Genomic DNA, 22,782 nt, shown 5'->3' with positions numbered 1-22,782 from the left:
CTCAGTCCTAGCTTCAGGCCCCCCCCCACATGAATCTGCAGAGTGTATAGCAAGGTTTGTGTGCAATTCTTTATGTGCTGATATTTTCAGATAGTGGGACCTGAATGTATTGCATTGACCAGCGCAGGCTTTTTGACTGTTAAATCTGCCCCCACCCCACCCTTGGAGGCATGAAATTACTGCTGAATCTTCCAACAGTAATTAGAATCAGATTTGGGGCATTTGCAGCAGAAATTGCAAACCGTATTTTGTCAGCAAACCCTCTCAGTGAGAAGTCTTCATGACCAGACAACCAGCCACTTAGGCAGGCAGGGAAGACGCAGCCAGGCCACAAGCTCTTCACAGCAGAGAGCAATGCTCTCCTGGCAAGGCTATACAACCCCCCCCCCCCAACTTGAAATCCACAGAACCTGCAAACCACGCTGCATCACTGAAAGAGCAGAAACATGAACCAGGAATTTCCACAATTCAAATCAGCTGGAAGACACCTGTCAAAGTGAATAAGAGGTGGAACACCGCCCCCCAAATAGTACTGATAATGGGACTGAGGGTGCAGTCTCAACTCAACATATATTTATTTATATATATATGTAACATATATTCATGAAGGGACGCAGGTGGCGCTGTGGGTTAAACCACAGAACCTAGGACTTGCCAATCAGAAGGTCAGCAGTTCGAATCCCCGTGATGGGGTGAGCTCCCGTTGCTCGGTCCCTGCTCCTGCCCACCTAGCAGTTTGAAAGCACGTCAAAGTGCAAGTAGATAAATAGGTACCACTCCGGCGGGAAGGTAAACAGCGTTTCCGTGCACTGCTCTGGTTCGCCAGAAGCGGCTTAGTCATGCTGGCCACATGACCCGGAAGCTGTCTGCGGACAAACGGCGGCTCCCTCGGCCTATAGAGCGAGATGAGCGCCGCAACCACAGAGTTGTCAGCAACTGGACTTAATGGTCAGGGGTCCCTTTACCTTTAACATATATTCATTTATATAAGCAAGCACATTTAAAAGGTCGTAGACTGTATTTTTATTTATTTCTAGAGTATACCATAAAGCACAAACCATTCCTTTCAGTGGATGAACGCAAACTCACCAAAGATGTAAATAATCGCTACGCCACTGCCAGCTCCCATAAGCCCTGCTATCCTGAGGACCATCTTCTTTGCATACGCAGTATTTTCCTTCTGCTTCTTCTCTTGCTGCTCATCAGAACTTTTCCCATCTTCACCTTCTGCTGACTAGAGAGAGAAACAAACACATATGGAAATAAATGGCTTCCCAAAACTGCAGGAACGTCTTTTTCCTGTTTAAGTAGCCCAGGCCAGGGTATAAATGTATATAATTTCACAAACTTCGATAATGTTTCTTGATTGTCTGGATGATGAGGTGAACACATGTCTGTAGAACCCTCTGAGTTTTGCATATCTGAAGCAGACTACGTACAAAGGTAAATGTCATATCCCTTTCTCTACCGCTTCTGCATCTGTTTCCGCCCACCACTTGAACGTGGTCCCCAGAAGCAAATTTGCTCCTTTAGCTGAAAAAGGTTCCCCACTTCTGATTTAAGAAGAATGCTTCTGCCCTTCAGAATCATTGCTTATCCAAAGAAAGATGAATCAGCTAAAACCCATTAAGTCAACTAAGATTTCATTAATGAGATGACAGGTCACAATTACCATTACTGAAAAATTCCACAGCATTGCCATGTTAAAATCTGTTACAGCAAACACAACTGAGTCTCAGAACATCTACCCTGCTGTCAAAATGAACTCTGGTCCCTGAAACCTCATTCCATATACAAACCTGTCAGCCTTAAGGTGCTTTACAGGACTCTCTTGTCATACTAATGAAGGGAGGCATGCAAATTTAACAAATAATAACAGGACGTAGGGGAGGGGAAGACTAGGGGGGTGACGGTGGAGCACGTGCTCGGTCTAAGAAGGCCTCAGGGTCAGAGCCCGGCATTTCCCAGTCAGGAGAACCAGGCCTTTGAGCTGATTAACATCCAATGGATGCCCTTTTAAAATGTGTTGGGAGGTGGTTACTGGGTTGTTTTCGTTTTTATGTTGATTGTGCATTCCATGTTTTTGTATTGTGATTTTATCTACAGTGGTGCCCCGCAAGACGAATGCCTCGCAAGATGAAAAACCCGCTAGACAAAAGGGTTTTCCGTTTTTCGAGGTGCTTCGCAAGACGAATTTCCCTATGGGCTTGCTTCGCAAGACGAAAACGTCTTGCGATTTTTTTCGCTTTCCCCCCCTTTTTCTAAGCCGCTAATAGCGCTAATCCGCTAATAGGGTTGTTTCGCAAGACAAAAAAACCGCAAGACGAAGAGACTCGCGGAACGGATTATTTTCGTCTTGCGAGGCACCACTGTAGTGAAACACCCTGAGACCTGTGGACTGTGAGGGGAGAGACTTTGTCAGGCAAGGCCTCCTTCCACCTGCCTTGCCCCACCCTCCACTCTGTAGTTTAGAAATTATTTATTGCAATTGTTAAGGGTGGGTTTCTGTTTCATTTTCATATGCTGAGATTTAGTATTATTGTATACTAATGATGGTTGAATGTTACTTTGATGTTCAGCTGCTTATTTTAAAGTTATGTTTTATTATCACATTAATTTCCATATGCTGATATTTAATATTATTCTATATTATTCTAGAAAGGGACACGGGTGGTGCTGTGGGTTAAACCACAGAGCCTAGGACTTGCCAATCAGAAGGTCGGTGGTTCGAATCCCTGCGACGGGGTGAGCTCCCGTTGCTCGGTCCCAGCTCCTGCCAACTTAGCAGTTTGAAAGCACGTCAAAGTGCAAGTAGATAAATAGATACCGCTCTGGTGGGAAGGTAAACGGCATTTCCGTGCGCTGCTCTGGTTCGCCAGAAGCAGCTTAGTCATGCTGGCCACATGACCCGGAAGCTGTACGCCGGCTCCCTTGGCCAGTAAAGCGAGATGAGTGCCGCAAGCCCAGAGTCGGTCATGACTGGACCTAACGGTCAGGGATACTTTTACCTTTACTTTACCTTATACTATTCTAATGATGGTTGAATGTTACTTTGACCTTCGGCTGCTTATTTTAAGGTTAAGTTTTATTATCACATTTAGGCATTGGCTTGTTACAAAGTGTACATTCCTTCCTGTTTCTTCAGCTTGTAAACCGCCTTGGGCATTGCAAGATAGAAAGACGGTATTAATGAGGGTGAAAGAGGAGAGCGCAAAATATGGTCTGACGCTCAAAATCAAAAAAACGAAGATCCTGGCCACTGGTCCCATCACCTCCTGGCAAATAGAAGGGGAAGAAATGGAGGCAGCGAGAGATTTTACTTTCTTGGGCTCCATGATCACTGCAGATGGTGACAGCAGCCACGAAATTAAAAGACGCCTGCTTCTTGGGAGAAAAGCAATGACAAACCTAGACAGCATCTTAAAAAGCAGAGACATCACCTTGCCAACAAAGGTCCGTATAGTAAAAGCTCTGGTTTTCCCAGTAGTGATGTATGGAAGTGAGAGCTGGACCATAAAGAAGGCTGATCGCCGAAGAATGGATGCTTTTGAATTTTGGTGCTGGAGGAGACTCTTGAGAGTCCCATGGACTGCAAGAAGATCAAACCTCTCCATTCTGAAGGAAATCAGCCCTGAGTGCTCACTGGAAGGACAGATCCTGAAGCTGAGGCTCCAAGACTTTGGCCACCTCATGAGAAGAGAAGACTCCCTGGAAAAGACCCTGATGTTGGGAAAGATGGAGGGCGCAAGGAGAAGGGGACGACAGAGGACGAGATGGTGGGACAGTGTTCTCGAAGCGACCAGCATGAGTTTGACCAAACTGCGGGAGGCAGTGGAAGACAGGAGGGCCTGGAGTGCTCTGGTCCAGGGGGGCACAAAGAGGCAGACACGACTAAACGGCAACATACGAATTAAAAGTGATGATGATGATAGGGCGGTATATAAATTTAATTAATAACAAGGATAACACTGATTATGATAACGAGGGTCTCGGGGGGGGCGGGAGCAGGTGACGTCACGAGCCCCTCCCCGTCATCCGGGGACCCTCCTGGCTGGCCCCGCCCCCTGGCCTCACCTGCTGCCTCCGCTGCTTGACCGCCTCCCTCAGGACGGCCTCCGTCAGCCCCACCCCCACCGCCTGAGGGGGCGCGTGAGGAGGGACCCCCGCGCTCAGCGCTCTTCCGGGCACCGCCCAGGCGCCGCGCCGCTTCCACCGCCGGCAGCACCGCCCGACAGAGGCGCCAGAGCCGCCGCCCTCCTGCAGCAGCAGCGCCCGCCGCCCGCCCGCCAGAGCCGCCGCCGCCGCCGACAAGGCGCGAGCCGCCGCCACAACCGCCGCCATCTTGCCCCGCGCTGCACTGTGAGGCGCATGCGCCGGGCTCGACCAATCAGGCCGAAGTAAGGCCTAGGAAGCGCTCCAGCCAATCAGAGGGGTGAGAAAGGCCCGAAGCGGCGCACGCCCACCCCGTTTGACGTTTCTGCCTCGGCCAATCAGCTGACGTTTCCCGCCCACCCGTCGGCTCTCGGCCAATCACGCGTCCCACTAAATAGCCGGGGGTTTTAATTCTCTCCAGGGCGCGGACTCCGAGCGGACAGCGTGCCGCATTGCCCAATGGGAGGGGGAAACTGGGCGGGGCGAAGATCAGGGCGCCTTTTTATTGGTTAGGAGGCGGAGGCGGGCTTTTCCTGCCGGCGCAGTGATTGGCGCTCCGCGGGGGCGGGGCCAGCTGGGGGCAGGAAAAGGTGGCCGCCAAGGTTAAAGGGGCAGCGCACGTGCGTGACCTGCCTCGTCACTCATTGCTTTTTTGACTACTGCCTCCTGCAGTGCTGGCCGCCCACTTGGGATGGATTTAAAAGAGGGTTAGACAAATTCATGGAGAGGCTCTGCTCTGCCTCCACAATTGGGAGGAAGCAGTGCTTCCTAATGCCAGTCGCTGGAGCTCACACAATGGGGAGAACCTTTGTGCTGGTCTAGTCCTGGCTTGCAGGTAAAATAAAAGAAATTAAGGTCATATGTGTGTGTGTGTGTGTGTGTGTGTGTGTGTGTGTATATATATATATATATATATATATATATATATATATATATGTTCATAAACGCACCAACCAAGCACATACATCGATATATAAACCACATGTTCAAAGTGTTGTTGTTGACCTTTAAAGCCCTGAACGGCCTCAAAGGCCCAGTATACCTGAAGGAGCGTCTCCATCCCCATCGTTCTGCCCGGACACTGAGGTCCAGCGCCGAGGGCCTTCTGGAGGTTCCCTCCCTGCAAGGAGCAAAGCTACAGGGAACCAGGCAGAGGGCCTTCTCGGTAGTGGCGCCCGCCCTGTGGAACGCCCTCCCAGCAGATGTCAAGGAAATAAACAACTACCTGACATTCAGAAGACATCTTAAAGCAGCCCTGTTCAGGGAAGTTTTTAATGTGTGACATTTTAGTGTATTTTTGGTCTCTGTGGAAGCCGCCCAGAGTGGCTGGGGAGGCCCAGCCAGATGGGCGGGGTATAAATAATAAATCATCATCATTATTATTATGTCTGAAACCCCACAGAAAGTCCTGAAACCATTTTGTCCCTCCCAAATTGACCTCAAACATTTCTCTGCAAGGTCGAAGGAAAATGGAAAAGCCCCCCCCCCCCATTGTCTCCTCCTTCACAAATCATGCCTTAAGGGTATGTATGTGTATGAAAAGGGGGAGCCTGTGACCTGGCTCAGGAACTAAGTCATTGCAAAAGACTGGCAACGCTCCCCGGGGTATCCAATCAAGTAACTATTAACAGTTAACCTGCCAGGCAGGAGATAAACAACGCACTCAATTTTCTGTTGTAGACCACCCTTTCTGTAATGTAGGTATGATATATCTGGGGTGGTGGTCTTGAGCTACACCCCTTTCTGTGAAGTATGTATGATGTTTCTGGGGGTGGTCTTGGACTCCAGGGCGGGCAATTTAAAATGTCTATATAAGGGCGGGCACACCTTTGTTCTGGGTCCTACTCCTCCTGTGTGTTGAGGGGTCACCCTGTTGTAACAGTTCAATAAAGATCAGGCTTAGAAGCTGCTTTGCTTCTCAATATTCTCTGGTTGCCCTTTTTCTTTTCTCCGACCGATGGAGAACTTACAAAGGACTCTATAAGGGCTCTTGTGTTCCCCATAAGGGAATAAGGGCAGGTTTTTTGTTTATTACGCAGGTTTCCCACAGGCATCTGGTGGGCATCTGGGAAGAGAATGCTGAGCTATACGGGCCAACGACAGGCTCTTATCTACACAACCAATACCCAAGGATATGTCTGCCTAACAAAGTTTTATTGTGAATATTTGCGTTGGGCATCCGCTAAGCTTTTTGCACTGGCACCAACTCCTTTTCTCTCTTCGCAAGGTTGCAAATGACAACTGACCCATCGTCACCTAACAAGCTTCAGTGTGAAATGGGTATATGGACGTTATCTCCTATGTTCACACATTCTAATCACTACACTAAACTGGAACCTACTCTAAAAGGTGTTGGCATGCCCAGGACTCAAATCATAGACTAGAATAGTTGGAAGGGGCCTCCAAGGGTCATCCAGTCTAACCCCCTGCAATGCAGGAATATCAGCTAAAGCATCCATGACAGATGGCCAGCCAACCTCTGCTTAAAAAGCTCCAAGGAAGGAGAGTCCACAACTTCCTGAGGGAGGCTGTTCTAATGTTGAACATCGGGGGGAGGGGGCCCTACGGGGGCAAAACGGCAGTGAACTCTTGCCCTTCTAGCTCAGGCATGAAATGGGAACACAGTAGAATCTGTGCGAGAGATGCACCAAGACTTGTTCTTTTCATTCCTGTGAAATGTACCATAGACGGTCTTTTACACCTCGACTGCACCATCGATGGTGGGAGCCAGAGAGCTGCTGCGGTGGGTGGCTCAGCCCATGATCAATAAATGCAGAAGACAAGAAAGGCACATCGCCTGCAGATAGAACGCAACTAAGAAAACCCCCAGCAGGTTATTACACTGAGAAAACTTAGGCAGAAAACAGTCTTCTCGGCCAAACTGCAACATGAAACATCACCTGCTCTGAACTCAGAAGGGTCTCTCCCCTCGTATGAAACGCAGAGAAGAGAAGAAGAGTTTGGTCTTTGATATCCCGCTTTATCACTCCCCTTCAGGAGTCTCAAAGCGGCTAATATTCTCCTTTCCCTTCCTCCCCCACAACAAGTGGGGCTGAGAGACTTCAGAGAAGTGTGACTGGCCCAAGGTCACCCAGCAGCAGCTGCATGTGGAGAAGCAGAGACGCGAACCCGGTTCCCCAGATTACGAGTCCACTGCTCTTAACCACTACACCGCGCTGGCTCTATATTAAACGTAAACAGCATTTAACACTCCAAGAAAACAACTGCAATCTGTTGTCTAGGAAACCTGGCTCCAGAAATAAGGCAGAAATATATTTAAAAGAAGATGATACAAAACTCATGGAGAATAAAAATATGGACTGGCAGAATCCGAGACCTGGGAGAAGAGTTGGTAGAAGAAGATTGGAAGAAATGTAAAGACTATTTACAGAAATATTGTAAAATTAAGGAATGTTAGAAGGATTCTGGAATGAAGTTATGTGGCTTTAGCAGTAATGTTATAAAGGAGTATTTAAAGATGGATTGTTAACAGGTGAGAATGTAAAGTTATGATATATTAAGATAAACTATTAGGATAAAAGCAAAAATGGAAAGGATTTGCTGAAATAATAAATTGAACTAGAATACAAAAAAGGGAGGTGCGAGGAGGTCAGGGAAACAAGTAAATGAAAGTTAAGATATGGAAAGGTTGATTTGTTTTTAATTGCTTTTAATCTTATTGTGTTTTGTATTTTCTCTTCTTTTTTATTATTGTAACTTTTTTGAAATCTTAATAAATATTATTTTTTTAAAAAAGAGAATGAAAATATGAATGGCTAGGAGAGAATGAAAATATGAATGGCTCTGCCTCCATGGTTCAGAAGCTGTAATGCTTCTGAATCCCAGCTGCAGGAAGCCAAATGACGGAAGTGTTGCTCTTGCGCTCAGGTCCTGCTTGCTAAGGTTTCCCACCAGCGTCTGGCTGGCCACTGTGAGACCAGGATGCTGGACTGAGTGGGCCATTGGCCTGATCCAGCAGGCTCTTATGTCAAGCCTTGAATGCGACGGTTTCTCTACTAAGGTGAACACAGCACAGGCGTACGTGGTGGATGAGACTATTTTATTATAACAAGCTACACACTGGATGGCAGCAGAGGGCCTAAGGTGCTACGAGAAAGAGAGAGAGAGAGAGAGAGAAGGGAATACGGTTGTGCTCCACTCACAGGCTTCTGCTAAAGTCACTTTATGCATATTTGCAAGACTGTCCCCCCCAACCCACCCCCAGAAAAAAGGAAATCACCTGCTGAGCTGGGGAAAGAAGCAGCAACAGAGAAAAAAAAAGAACACGGAAAATAAAACTTTCTTTGGAGCAAAACTGTACAAGGACATGCTGTACCAGTCTGCAGGTGATATGCTTAAAAGAAGAAGAACGAAATAAAGCAGCCGCCCACACAAAAATGGTTCTTCCTCTCTAGGCCTCCAGCAGCTTGCCAAGGAAGCGCAGGTTGAGGATCTTGAGCTGTTCTTCCAAGTCCATGCGGACGATGCCATCCTCTCCGTCAATGCTCAACAGGACGCCGGTGGCCTCTCGGTCCTCTCCCAGGATGACCTTGACCTGCAGGATCGGGAGAAGCTCAGGGTCACTGATCCAAAAGCTGGAGCCACCCCACCCCACACTTCATCCCCCCCCAAAAACCCCACACTGGCCCAAGTGCGCACAGATAGGACCAATAGTAGGGAAAATTAACAAATGCAACAACTGTGTGGTATGCTGGCAGTGCACGGAAATGCCGTTTACCTTCCTGCCAGAGCGGTGCCTATTTATCTACTTGCACTTTGAGGTGCTTTCGAACTGCTAGGTTGGCAGGAGCAGGGACTGAGCAATGGGAGCTCACCCCGTCGCGGGGATTCGAACTGCCGACCTTCCGATCAGCAAGTCCTAGGCTCTGTGGTTTAACCCACAGCGCCACCCGCGTCCTGATAATGGGCCTAATTGCAGGTGGAGATCAAACAGCGTACAGGGGGGAGGTTCAAAAAGTATCTACATGGTGCTTAGAGAATAACTTGCACCTAAATCTTAGTAAGACAAAGAAGATGGTGTTGGACTTCTGGAGGAAGAGAGGAGAACCTACACTGTTGTTTATCGGGGGGGGGGGGCGTGTGGAGGGAGTCTCCTTTAAATTCCTGGGAGTTTACCTTAGTGAGGACCTCACTTGGAAAATCAACATAACTCAGGTGGTCAGAAAGAAGAAGAGTTTGGATTTGATATCCCACTTTATCACTACCCTAAGGAGTCTACCCTAAGGAGCGGAGACGCGAACCCGGTTCCCCAGATTACGAGACTACCGCTCTTAACCACTACACCACACTGGCTCTCAGAGCCCACAGAGACTCAATTTCCTCAGGGTCTTGCGAAAGAATAATGTTAAACAACAACTGATGAACTCCTTTTCTTGGTCCACAATAGAAAGTGTCCTCTCATATTGTATCACAGTGGGGTATGCTGACCTGACAGCCATTGACAGAAAGTCTCTACAGAGGGTGGTGAACACAGCACATGATATCGTGGGCTGTCCCCTGAGCCCGCTAGATGACATCGCAAGGGATCGTTGCCTTAGGACAGCGAGAAAAATTCTCAGGGACGATTCACACCCTGGCCAGCACCGCTTTAATCTTCTACCCTCGGGCAGGAGATATAGAAGTATAATCAGCCGTACCAACAGGCTAAAAAACAGTTTCTATCCGTAGGCTGTTAGGCTGCTGAACAGAAAATATATTGCAACTGACTTTTGGGGTTGGTGTGTTGTGCAACAAGCACACAGAGTGCAATGAGATTGATTGTGTGTGGGGAGGGAGGCTCGGTTAATTTCACTGTACACAGGTTGTACACTGACAATAAAGGTATTATTATTAACCGAAAACAACCGTGATTAAAACGGAACGAGCAGCAGTTGTGTGCAGTCTCCACCAAACTGGGTTGGCTGGCAGAGAGTCTCATGCAAAAGTGCTCCCCTGGCCACTGTCACTGCTGCCAGTTTCTTAACCCTCTCCTAGTATTATTGTCTTTCCCTCTGTGATCTGGGACCGACCCCTGCCAATCAGGAGGGGAGACCATCAACCACCACCGAGAATGAAAGTTGGGGTTGAGCAAGAGCGCTCCTGTGTTAACCCTCTTCAGGACAGGAGAAGCACAGTAACTTAGTGCAATGTGGCAACCTGCTTCCTCCTGTTCCTCTACTGTTTCGGACTATAAACTCTAATGGGAGTGGTACCCCAAAACATCTTGGAAGGCATCAGGACGGGGGAAGGCTGCCATACAATATTTTTGCAAAAAAAGGATCATCACAGCACGTACCTTATTGTTCTTGGTTGGTATCACAGGCTCCAGGTGCTCGCTCGAAATGCTGACAACCTTCTCGCTGTCCTTAAGGTAGACTGAGCACATCCCACCCTATCAGGGCAGAGGAGGAAGGAGGGACAGAGACAAGAGGGGAGGGAATCAAGGTGACCGGTTGCAGATGTCAGGGCAAGCAAGTAATTAATCCAGAATGCGGCAGCTAAACTGGTGACTGGGAGCGGCCGCCGAGACCACAAAACACCAGTCCTGAAAGATCTTCATTGGCTCCCTGTGCATTTCCAAGCACAATTCAAAGTGTTGGTGCTGAACTTTAAAACCCTAAACGGCCTCAAAGACTGCAGACATTGTTTTTCATGGGTAGGGCTCCAGTGGGATCCTTCATTCCTTATAATGCACTTTATTTGAGAGTAAGGGGTGCTCAGAACTGGGGCAGGGGAAGGAGTAGGGGGGAGAGAACTACATAGAGATTCATCTGGAGTATGAAGAGCATCTAAACAAATCCCTGGCTGTTTCTCACGCCCCAGACTAGGGCAGAATGGCTGCTTTTTCTTGAGTCCAGGCCTTAGCTAGACACTTTGCAGGAGAAAAATGCAATGCTCGGCTCTTATTGGGTTTGACCAATGGGAAGCTCTACTACTGAACCCTGCCCAACTCTTTAAATCTTCCCCCCACCCCTGTTCCCCTCCGTCTCCTGACCAACCCATGGAAACAGCTATATCCATCAATACACTTACGGTCACGCTGCGGATGACTCCGGTCTGCCCCACGACCTGGCTGTCCAAGTAGGTGTCACGTACTTTGACCTGGATGTCGGTGGTGACCCAGTCGCTGGAGCTCTGCTCGATCCCGGAACCTGGTGTGTGGGGGTTGTAAGCTCCAGGAGAGGGAACCCCTGGGGTCATAGGGCTGTAGCCCACTGGGCTAGGGCTGGGACTAGCCTGGAGAGACAGACAGAGAGACAGAAAGTCAATGAGTTATCAGGGTTTGGTTGACGTCAAAGCGAAATGCATCTCTGTGGATTTAACAGAATGCATTGCTAATTAGACATCTATAGGATTACGTTGCTGTAACACGTTCCTTGGCTCCCAATAATATATGGGAATTGGGGTAGTCAGATCCCCACCTTCTTTAAGGTAAAGGGACCCCTGACCATTAGGTCCTGTCGTGGCCGACTCTGGGGTTGCGGCGCTCATCTCGCTTTACTGGCCGAGGGAGCCGGCGTACAGCTTCCGGCTCATGTGTCCAGCGGGACTAAGCCGCTTCTGGCGAACCAGAGCAGCGCACGGAAACACCGTTTATCTTCCCGCCAGAGCGGTGCCTATTTATCTACTTGCACTTTTTGGTGTGCTTTCGAACTGCTAGGTTGGCAGGAGCTGGGACCGAGCAACGGGAGCTCACCCCGTCGCGGGGATTCGAACCGCCGACCTTCTGATCGGCAAGTCCTAGGCTCTGTGATTTAACCCACAGCGCCACCCACGTCCCATAAAGGTAAAGAGACCCCTGACCACCCATTGGGTCCAGTCGTGGCTGACTCTGGGGTTGCGGTGCTCATCTCGCTTTACTGGCCAAGGGAGCCGGTGTACAGCTTCCGGGTCATGTGGCCAGCAGGACTAAGTCGCTTCTGGCGAACCAGAGCAGCGCACGGAAATGCTGTTTACCTTCCCGCCTGAGCGGTACCTATTTATCTACTTGCACTTTGACGTGCTTTTGAACTGCTAGGTTAGCAGGAGCTGGGAGTGAGCAACGGGAGCTCACCCCGTCGCGGGGATTCGAACCGCCGACCTTCTGATCGGCAAGCCCAAGAGGCTCAGTGGTTTAACCCACAGCGCCACCCCCACCTTCTTTAGGGCCACTTAAAAAAGACCTGCATACTCTGAGTGACATAGGGCGGTGTACAAATGTAAAATGTAATAAATAGTACCCCGTTTCCCTGAAAATAAGACAGTGTCTTACATTAATTTTTGCTCCCAAAGATGCGCAAGGTCTTATTTTCAGGGGATGTCTTATTTTTCCATAAAGAAGAATACGGTACACATTTATTGTCCGTCGGGGCAGAGCGAGCAGCAGGCGGCAGCTTGTCTTGGCGGCGGCGCGGGCTCTCTGATTTAAAGAGACCTCGAACTGCCTGAACAGCTCCGGCTGCGCTGTGGCCAATCAGTGAGCTGCGTGGCGGCGCCCGCCGCTACGGTCCAGAGGAATCACAGAATCATAGAGTTGGAAGAGACCACAAGGGCCATCAAGTCCAACCCCCTGCCAAGCAGGAAACACCATCAGAGCACTCCTGACATATATATGGTTGTCAAGCCTCTGCTTAAAGACCTCCAAAGAAGGAGACTCCACCACACTCCTTGGCAGCAAATTCCACTGTCGAACAGCTCTTACTGTCAGGAAGTTCTTCCTAATGTTTAGGTGGAATCTTCTTTCTTGTAGTTTGGAACCATTGCTCCGTGTCCGCTTCTCTGGAGCAGCAGAAAACAACCTTTCTCCCTCCTCTATGTGACATCCTTTTATATATTTGAACATGGCTATCATAGCACCCCTTAACCTCCTCTTCTCCAGGCTAAACATGCCCAGCTCCCTTAGCCGTTCCTCATAAGGCATCGTTTCCAGGCCTTTGACCATTTTGGTTGCCCTCCTCTGGACACGATCCAGTTTGTCAGTGTCCTTCTTGAACTGTGGTGCCCAGAACTGGACACAGTACTCCAGGTGAGGTCTGACCAGAGCAGAATACAGAGGAGTCAGACGCCTTACGGTAGCTTCGGGGGCCTTATATTCAGGGAGGCCTTATGTTCGGGGGAGACCTTATTATCAGGGAGGTCTTAATTTTGGTGGGGGGGGTGCCTTATATTACAGCAAGAGGCAAAACTGGAAGTAGGTCTTATTTTCGGGGGAGGTCTTACTTTTGGGGAAAGACGGTAATACTGACTGTCTGCTTCTGTGTTTAGACACAGAGTCACAGGTTGATTAATATGTGGCACAAGAGCTACAGTGCACATCTTAAGCTCTTTGCATTTCTGCAATTCATTTAAAAGTTTGCTGGCCCAAATCTTCTATGATACAAGTGCACACGTTCTTTGCGGGAGAGAGAAAATCAGTCCGCAAGCCTTTAGCTGCTTTCAAGGGCAGCAGCCTCAAAGCCATGCTTTTCGGTTGCGTGTATTAAGGAGACCCAAACCCTACCCAATCTCAACCGTACCTGGTAAGCCATGGGAGACGGTGTTGGGTGGTAGCTGGCCGGAGAGTGGGTGTTTTGGTAGCCAACTGGGCTAGGCGCCACTTGATGGAAACTCTGCGGGCTTGGACTCGGCTGGTAGGAGCCCTGCGGGGATGGAACGGCGTAGGGAGAAAACTGGTCTGTGTTATACCTGCCAAGAGAGAGAGGGCTTTGATCAGGAACAGGTGGGGAGGGACGGAAACACAGTCAAGTCTTCACTGCCCTCCGCCAGTTGCTTCCTCAGATTAAGCTCTGCGGTATTACACTCAGAGAAATGGTCTTAACCTTTAAAGCCCTTTGTGGCTTAGGGCCCTCGTACTACGGGACCGCCTCTCCTGGTCTGCCCCGCAGAGGACCTTAAGGTCCATGAACAACCAACATTTAGAGGTCCCGGGCCCTAAGGAAGTCAGACTATCCTCCACCAGGGCCAGGGCCTTCTCAGTGATGGCTCCGGCCTGGTTGAATGCTCTGTCTCATGAGACCAGGGCCCTGCAGGATCTGATTTCTTTCCGCAGGGCCTGTAAGACAGAGTTGTTCCGCCTGGCCTTTAATTTTAATTCAGCCTGATCTTTTATTTCTCTTTTCTTCCTTCCCCCTCCCCTTTTATGAAGATTACCCGCTCTGAGACCCCACAGCTAATTCTCCCCTGGCCTCCTCGCTGGCCCAAGTAGGACCAATTCAGCCAGCTAGCCCTGGGGATTATCTAATGCTTATTTCCCCTAAATTGATTTTTGAATATTGTTATTCATCTTTTTATACTGTATTTTATGCTGCTTTTATAATTAAGTGTTTTAAATTTGTTGTTAGCTGCCCTGAGCCCAGTTTTTGAACTGGGAAGGGCGGGTTATAGATAAAAATTATTATTATTATTATCCTGAATTCTTTGGGAGAACATCAGTTTACTCCACAGAAGAGGACTGTAAAGCACTAAGAAATTCACCCACATCTTAGGCAAATAAAATCCTTTTTGTTTCGCTTTCTCCATTCGCAGAGATCAAGAGAGTTCTATGGAGTCCAGGGGGAGGAGGGAGGAGGCAGTACAAATCCTGGAAGAAGCAACAAACCCTCCCTTCCAACTCCAGCGCACTTACATAGCTGGGGTCCCAGGCGTCTGAGGGTTGTACGGCGGGTTAACCTGCGGGGAAGAAGGGTCAGGATAGCCAGGAGTCTGTGGGTTGGGGGTTCCGCCGTAGCCTTGTGGAGAAGGGGTGGGCTCGTCGTCAAAACCATAGTCGAACTCTTCATCCGCCCTACAGAAAAGGAAGGGGGGGTTGGAGGAGGCAAAAGAGGTCAGCTGAGCCCAAACGGATTCATGCCTCTCCACCCACCCTCCTCCTCCGATGAGGAACACTAACCTGGAGGGAGTGTTGGGGTTGTTGGGGTCCCAAGCCCCACTCTGTGCGGGGGTCCGGCTGCCGTCGTGCAAGGGGGTTTGAGAGCCGTAGTGAGGAGTCCGGTTTCCTGAAAGATGGACGCATGTCATGAGATTAACACCCAAGACCAGAGGGTGAAAAAGGCAGCATCTTTTACATGTATACCAGTGCTATCCTGGAAATCTCCTTTCTCTTGCTTAATTTATTCCGCTCCTTAAAATTAGTAAGAAGAAGAGTTTGGATTTGATATCCCGCTTTATCACTACCCGAAGGAGTCTCAAAGCGGCTCACAATCTCCTTTCCCTTCCTCCTCCACAACAAACACACTGTGAGGTGAGTGGGGCAGAGAGACTTCAGAGAAGTGTGACTGGCCCAAGGTCACCCAGCAGCTGCATGTGGAGGAGCGGAGATGCGAACCCGGTTCACCAGATTACGAGTCCACCGCTCTTAACCACTACACCACACTGGCTCTCAGTAACTTTATTGAGCTGTGGTTCGCTAACTAACAGGAAACCACACCCAACAGGTAAGACCTGACTGTTCTCCCCACCTCTGCCCCCAAGTGGGCCCCCTCCCATCCTCTACTCACCATCATGCGACGGAGTCTGTGACCCATACATTGGCGTGCGGGACCCTGACCCGTACATGGGGGTCTGAGAACCGTACATGGGTGTCCGTGCATAAGTGGAGGTCATGCCACCTGGTTTCTTTGAACCGCTGCCAGAGGGGAAAGGGAAATGCTCGTTAGATAATAACAGAATCTGAACACACACACCCTTCACTTTCTAGAAAAGAACAGACCCCGCATTCCCCAGGCATAAGGAGGAGCTATCCATTCATTCTCCATGTGGGCTGGGGCCAATGGGAGCCCGTCATCTAGACACCACCACCTGCAGCCAATGAACGGCCAGGGATGCTGGGAGTTGTAGTCAAGCAATGCACGGAAGGTCGCAGGCTCCCAAACCTAGTCCAAATTCCCTGGTGCTTTAAGATGATTTGCACTAAAAGCTGGGCCAGTCTTAGTCTGAAGGCAGCCCTGTTTAGGGAAGCTTTTAATGTTTGATGCATTACTGTATTTTAATATTTTGGTCCGTGAGAGGTTCAAGGAAGTCAACCAGTTTGGTGGAATCATCTTTCCATTGGGGTAACATAAAACCCCTGCTCTCTTTTTCAGCGTATCCACAGTCCCTGAATGCAGGGAACACAATGTGTTGGCTCTTCTGTGCCTCTGGGAATCCCAGGTAGTAGGGGACCCCAATCTAGTGTATATTACCAGTGCGTGTACAACAGGGGGAGGGAACTTGTGGGCACCTAGCTGCCACTGGACTACAACTTCCCCCATCCCTGACCACTGGCCTTTGAGTCCAGCAATTTCTGGCAGACCCCATAGGTCCCTCCCCCTCTGCCCCACCAGGACTTGCAGGAGTTAGGTGTCTAAAGCGTCTTCCCACGCTGCCCCTCTGTACCCCTTATTCAATCCTGAACCCAGACACACTGCCCTGCCGGCTCTTACAAGGTCGTGAGACGCTGTCGGTCCACAGAGATGGTCTGGCAGGTGGAATGTAGCTCCACACGGGCGGTGGATTCTGTGGCATCCTTGACCATGCCAATGTAGCCTGTGAGAGATCGGAACCGAGCTTGTTAACCTGGGACACCTAGGGTGTTGGGATATTCCGTTCCACCTTAAGGAACAGGCATGATTGTTGTGTGTCACATGCCTGTTTACACTCCAGCACAGCTTGCTGGGAACTTCTGTTTGCTTCTGCTGCTTTCCTTTGGACACGAAGGAGATCAGACATGTTTCCTTTTCTCCTGATGTACGCTGAATAAACTGCTCGTAAATATGCTCACACAGCCTCTCCTGCCACTTCTGTTTGCGCAGCTTTTACTCTGCTGAGTAGCGTGCCCTGGCTTTCGAAGCTCGGGTCGCAGATTCATGCTGCACCAAGGACTGGAGTTCGCCTGGCACATCGGCCGGTGGGCTGGAGCCAACGGGGGGCCTGCCAATTGCCCCAGTTTCCTTGGCTGCATGCCAACATAGGGGGCACTGCCAAACTAAGCTAACTTCCTTCACCACATGCCTGGGAAACTGAATCCCTCGTCTGTGGATGTCTACCACTGCAAAACCATTTTCATTTAACTGCGGATCACTTACAATCCCAGGGCTTCATGGGGTGATAATCCTGGCAGGGGCGAGTTAAGAACATAAGAAGAGCGCTGCTGGATCAGACCAAAGGCCCATCTACCCCAGCATCCTGTTCTCAGCGGCCAACCAGACGCCCATTATGGTAAACCTGCAAGTGCAACCTGAACCTATGCTATATGAATCTAATAGCTGCATACCGAGGGGGGGGGGCCTTTAACCTCATGCAGCTACCACCTCCGGGGAAGGTAATGATGCTCAACTCAGTTGAAAATGGCTTTTCAACTCGGAGTTCTTTCCAAACCAGTTTTCCCAGTCCTGCCCTAATTAATGTGCTGCAGAACTAATGGGAGACAACCTGGAAACACTGCTGTTTTAATCACTTTAGGTATTCTTAACCTGTCCCAGGACCCGAGAGTGAAAGGTGGGCAAGAGCGAGGGGACAGCTTACCTTTGTAGGGGCCTTGAGAAATCCGCACGGTCTGCCCAATGAGGTCGTTATCTCTGCGCCCGCGGCCTCGGCTCATCCCGCCTCCTCCAAAGCCGCCGCGCTGCCCTGCGGAGCGGGAGGAGGAACACAAGAGGTGTAGCACAGACACACAAACACTCCCAAAGAGACCCCAGCTTGTCGGAAACGTCAGCTGTTGCAAGCCTGGGAAGATGCAAAATGTGCGTCTTCCTTCCCTGCTGTAGTCGTGCACCAACCTCCCCCACCAATCTCATCAACACCTTCCATTAAGGTAGGTAGCTGTGCTGCTCTGATGCGGTCGAAATGGATTAAAAAATTAAAAATTAAAAAATTGTCCAGTAGTGCCTTAGAGACCAGCAAAGTTTGTTCTTGGTATAAGCTTTTGTGTATAAGCTTCAGATATCTGAAGAAGCGTGCATGCACACGAAAGTTTATACCAAGAACAAACTTAGCTGGTCTCCAAGGTGCTACTGGACATTTTTTATATATATATAATCATCAATTATATACACCCTACCACCCATAGACCTCAGGGCACAACGTAAAAATTACAATACAGTGGTACCTTGGTTTAAGAACAGCTTAGTTTATGAACAACTTGGATTAAGAACGCTGCAAACCCGGAAGTAGGTGTTTTGGTTTGTGAACTTTGCCTTGGAAGCAGAACATGTTCTGCTTCCTGTTGAGTGTAAATTGAGTCCCCCGCTGCTATGGGAAAGCACGCCTTGGTTTAAGAGCGGACCTCCAGAACGGATTACAGTGGTGCCTCGCAAGACGAAAAGAATCCGTTCCGCAAGTCTCTTCGTCTAGCGGTTTTTTCGTCTTGCGAAGCAAGCCCATTAGCGGATTAGCGGATTAGCGCTATTAGCAGCTTTTAGCGGCTTATCGGCTTAGCAGATAAGCGGCTTAGCGGCTTAGAAAAAGGGGGGGGAGGGAAAAAACCGCAGGAACTCGCAAGACATTTTCGTCTTGCGAAGCAAGCCCATAGGAAATTCATTTTGCGAAGCGCCTCCAAAACAGAAAACCCTTTCGTCTAGCGGGTTTTTCGTCTTGCGAGGCATTCGTCTTGCGGGGCACCACTGTAAGTTCGTAAACCAAGGTACCACTGTATAGAAAAACAAATAATTCCTCCTTGCACAACACATTTTTTAAAGGGCATCAGGTGTCAATCAACCTTTCCCACTGGCAGCGAAGAAGCAGGTGCGTGTCAGCGTTCACAGTTTTGGAGGGATTTGGTATTTGTTTTACTGCCTAGGATAACAGACTCGCAGCTTATTCGGCGGCTCCCTTGTTCTTTCCAGTCTCCTGCTGCCGTTCATTTGCAGCAGTGCACCTCCTTGCTGGGGGGAGGGGGCAGAAGGGGGAAACGGGTGCAACTCAGTTCCCAGGACGCCCCAGCATATGTACCTCCGGCGCTGGGATGCATGGGACTGTTGATGCGAGGACTCATGGGCTGGAAGCCGCCAATGGTGAAGTTAGTGACATCCCGGGGCTGGGGGGGAAATAAGAGGAATGAAAAGGTCGTAAAACATCAGTAAGCCCCCACCGCACACCCCGCAATCTGGTGCAATGCTTCGGAAAAGGAGTCGGTGAGGAGCAGGAGGGGGAGAGGGTGCTCTGGCTTCTGGTCCACCAGAACTCGTGGACATCTCGTTGGAAGATTCAGGATGAGGGAAAACAAAGCACTTGTTAAAACAGAGCATAGTGGAAATGGCTACTAGACACCATTGCTCCACTTTGAATCCCAGTTTCAGGAGGCTGCAGGAGGGGGGGAGGGCTGCTCTCGTGCTCAGGTCCTGCTTCCAGGCTCCCTATTGAAGCACCTGGTTGGCCACTGTGAGAACAGGACTGTCTGGCCAGAGTGGTGCATGTTCTGGTTATCTCCCGCTTGGACTACTGCAATGCGCTCTACGTGGGGCTACCTTTGAAGGTGACCCGGAAACTGCAACTAATCCAGAATGCGGCAGCTAGACTGGGGACTGGGAGCGGCCGCCGAGACCACATAACACCGGTCCTGAGAGATCTGCATTGGCTCCCAGGACGCTTTCGAGCACAATTCAAAGTGTTGGTGCTGATCTTTCAAGCCCTAAACGGCCTCAAAGGCCCAGGATACCTGAAGGACCGTCTCCATCCCCATCGTTCTGCTGGACACTGAGGTCCAGCACCGAGGGCCTTCTGGCAGTTCCCTCATTGTAAGCAGTGAGGTTACAAGGAACCAGACAGAGGGCCTTCTCAGTAGTGGCGCCCGCCCTATGGAACACCCTCCCATCAAATGTCAAGGAAATAAGCAGCTATCCTATTTTTAAGAGACATCTGAAGGCAGCCCTGTTTAGGGAAGTTTTTAATGCTTGATGCTGTATTGTTTTTAATATTCAGTTGGAAGCTGCCCAGAGTGGCTGGGGAAACTCAGCCAGATGGGCAGGGTATAAAGGAGAAAAAGAAGGAGAAGGAGAAGGAGAAGGAGAAGGAGAAGGAGAAGGAGAAGAAGAAGAAGAAGAAGAAGAAGAAGAAGAAGAAGAAGAAGAAGAAGCAGCAGCAGCAGCAGCAGCAGAAGCTGCTGCTGCTGCTGCTGCTGGACAAGATGAGCCAATGGCCTGACGAAGCAGAATCTTATTATTTATTAAATTTGTAGACTACACTATACCCTTAGATCTCAGGGCGGTTCACAACCTAAAATCACAATTTCTGTTTGGCCACTATGGGAGGCAAGTTGCTGGACTAGAAAGGCTCTGCTTGGGACCTTGTGAAACCTAAAGGACTACTCAATTTGACAGCCGTGACAGACCACTGTGGATGACAAGGAGAGAAAGCAATTTGCTTCGTGCAAACTTTACTTGGCCTTAGGGTTACCCCTCCAACCAACTTCTTTACATCACAAGGTTATTAAATGTATTAGTCAGAGGGCAGCTAGTAGCAACGTTGAACCACTGGTGTCCTTTCTAAAAATGATGACACTGAGACGTGTTCACATGGAGGTGTGCATATTATCAACAACAACAGTAAGGTTCTAAAGAAATAAAAAACAAAACGCTAAGTGGGTTTGTGCATGGAGAACGAGGTCCACTCACACAACAGAACCCTCCACCCAACAGTTCCATGCAAACAACAAGGTAGTTGAATCCTTGCCCCTGCCCCAAATCTATTGCCAGCAACTGCTGGTTGGTCAGAGGGGTTGCAACCAAGATTAACATGCCCCTCCTGAGAGGTGAACTACTTTCCCTTCTTACCTTTGAGCCCCCGGCCAGAACCAAATGGCGCGTCTTGCACACAAACATGCCCCCGTTTTCCACCAGCTTCTTGCAATGCAAGAAAGCGAAGCTCCTGAAGAGGTGGCGGATCTCGCCCTCGCGACCCTGGAAGGAGAGGGAGGCAGCAAGGGGCACTTTAGTTCAATGGCAGCGAGCGTAGCCTGGGTTGTGTTGGAGGCCATGGCAGAGCTGTCAGATGCAGTGGGCAAGATGCCCTGCGCACCCAGAGCCACCCCCAGCTGTGCAGCTCAGGACCCTCGGAGCCTGCCCTGCTCCTCACCGAGTGGGGCCCGTCGATGACTTTCACAATGTCTTTGACATGGATGTTGTTCTGCTCAGAGTCCAGCGCCACGGCAAAGCGGTTGTCCTTCTTCCGGTTCACAGCCTGGTGCCTGACTGTCACCACTTTGCCATACATGTTGAGGACCTGGGGGGAGGAGAAAAGGCTCAGAGTCGCAGGGTTGGGAGATGTGGAAGGTCGGAAAACACCCCCTCAGCTCCCTGGGATTCTTTGATGAATGCTGTATGATGAGCGAGGAATATGTCCTTGCGCACGTGTGCATACACAAGATCAGCTGAAGATAAAAGGTAAAGGACCCCTGGGATGGTTAAGTCCAGTCAAAGGCAACTGTGGGGTGTGGAGCTCATCTCGCTTTCAGGCCGAGGGAGCTGGCATTTGTCCACAGACAGCTTTGCAGGTCATGTGGCCGGCATAACTAAACCGCTTCTGGAACATTGGGACACTGTGACAGAAACCAGAGTGCACAGAAACGCCGTTTACCTTCCTGCCGCAGCGGTACCTATTTATCTACTTGCACTGGTGTGCTTTCCAACTGGTAGATTGGCAGAAGCTGGGACAGAGCAACGGGAGCTCACCCCGTTGTGGGGATTGAAACTGCCAACCTTCTGATCAGCAAGCCAAAGGGGCTCACTGGTTTAGAGCACAGCGCCACCAGCTGAAAATGACTTATTGTGCCTTAACCGTGAAGATATCCCAAGTGAACATTCTTGCTTTATAATTTAAAAAACAACAACCCCACATTCGTCAGTTCTGGATTTGATCCATTAAGGAAAGCAAAGTAAAATAAAACCACGCAAGATGCAAGGCAGTCTCTGATGTAAGGAATGGAAGGCAGCAAATCCCATAACCCAACCAACCCGCAAAGGCAGCACCCACTTACCTGGAAGGTCTCCCGCTCCAGGCGGACAATGACCCCCACTGTCTGGGGGTCCAGCTGCACCAGCTCCCCCCACTCGTGCTGGCCGCCAACATCCACGCCAGAGGCTGTCTCCGAGCAGAGCTGAAGGTCTCGGGGGAGGACTTTGAGCTGCAGGAGGGAAGGGAGTGATCTCAAAAAGGCACTTTTGACATTTTGACTTACGTAACATAGCACAGATGCAGAAAAGAGAGGTAATTACGAGCTTGGTTCAAAGGCAGGAGACGGGACGTGTGAGTGGTAAGATACACATCACCAAAAACCACCGAGACCCTCAAGACACCAAACCACCACCAAGGCCGAGACAGAGGCTGTTTTTCTCTGCCTGCCAGCCTCACTCACCTCATGCATTGTGAGGTCGGAGAAAAGGATTACGAAGTTCTCCTCCACACGGACAATCAATCCCGTGTCGCCCTCAAAGCGGCCGGCAATCACCTTCACGTGGTCCCCCATTTTGAAGTATTTGCGCAACTCCTGAGCCGGGAATTCTAGCATGTCCTAGTGGGGGAGGAGGAGGGAGAACAAAGAATTGATGGAAACCGGAAGGGAGAGGGCTCTTTTGCTTGAATCCTGCTTGTGGTTTTTCCATAACGGGCATCTTGCCGACCACAGCGAGACCAGAATGCTGGACTACGTGGGCCACTGGGCAGATCTAGCAGGCTCTTCTT

At 49.8% G+C, this 22,782-nt stretch overlaps 2 protein-coding genes across 3 annotated transcripts in view; both read right to left on the bottom strand.

Moving 5' to 3' along the window:
* TIMM50 (translocase of inner mitochondrial membrane 50) overlaps positions 1 to 4,341 on the bottom strand; it is a gene marked incomplete at its 5' end in the record, with an annotated part of 34,952 nt that extends 30,611 nt beyond the window's left edge. Inside the window, 2 exons of the mRNA XM_081869312.1 lie at positions 1,090 to 1,234; positions 4,075 to 4,341. Coding sequence (XP_081725438.1) covers positions 1,090 to 1,234; positions 4,075 to 4,341 — 412 coding nt within the window. The remainder of the gene's footprint in view (positions 1 to 1,089; positions 1,235 to 4,074) is intronic.
* Positions 4,342 to 8,195: 3,854 nt separating this feature from the next.
* The window catches only part of SUPT5H (SPT5 homolog, DSIF elongation factor subunit), a 37,687-nt gene continuing 23,100 nt past the window's right edge, over positions 8,196 to 22,782 (bottom strand). For both annotated transcript variants that reach the window (XM_081868733.1, XM_081868734.1), the window contains 14 exons: positions 22,457 to 22,612; positions 22,079 to 22,225; positions 21,178 to 21,324; positions 20,877 to 21,002; positions 19,057 to 19,141; positions 17,632 to 17,736; positions 16,551 to 16,653; positions 15,627 to 15,754; positions 15,020 to 15,125; positions 14,756 to 14,914; positions 13,647 to 13,815; positions 11,185 to 11,388; positions 10,448 to 10,543; positions 8,196 to 8,707 (listed from right to left, as the gene is read on the bottom strand). In XM_081868733.1, the coding sequence (XP_081724859.1) occupies positions 8,564 to 8,707; positions 10,448 to 10,543; positions 11,185 to 11,388; positions 13,647 to 13,815; positions 14,756 to 14,914; positions 15,020 to 15,125; positions 15,627 to 15,754; positions 16,551 to 16,653; positions 17,632 to 17,736; positions 19,057 to 19,141; positions 20,877 to 21,002; positions 21,178 to 21,324; positions 22,079 to 22,225; positions 22,457 to 22,612 (1,875 nt within the window). In that variant the 3' untranslated portion in view covers positions 8,196 to 8,563. The remainder of the gene's footprint in view (positions 8,708 to 10,447; positions 10,544 to 11,184; positions 11,389 to 13,646; positions 13,816 to 14,755; positions 14,915 to 15,019; positions 15,126 to 15,626; positions 15,755 to 16,550; positions 16,654 to 17,631; positions 17,737 to 19,056; positions 19,142 to 20,876; positions 21,003 to 21,177; positions 21,325 to 22,078; positions 22,226 to 22,456; positions 22,613 to 22,782) is intronic.

This window comes from Podarcis erhardii (genome assembly GCF_964252035.2).
Source record: "Podarcis erhardii genome assembly, chromosome: 7".
Classification (NCBI taxonomy): domain Eukaryota; kingdom Metazoa; phylum Chordata; class Lepidosauria; order Squamata; family Lacertidae; genus Podarcis; species Podarcis erhardii.
The sequence above is the reverse complement of the archived record's forward strand: the minus strand, read 5'-3'. Positions and strand labels throughout refer to the sequence as shown.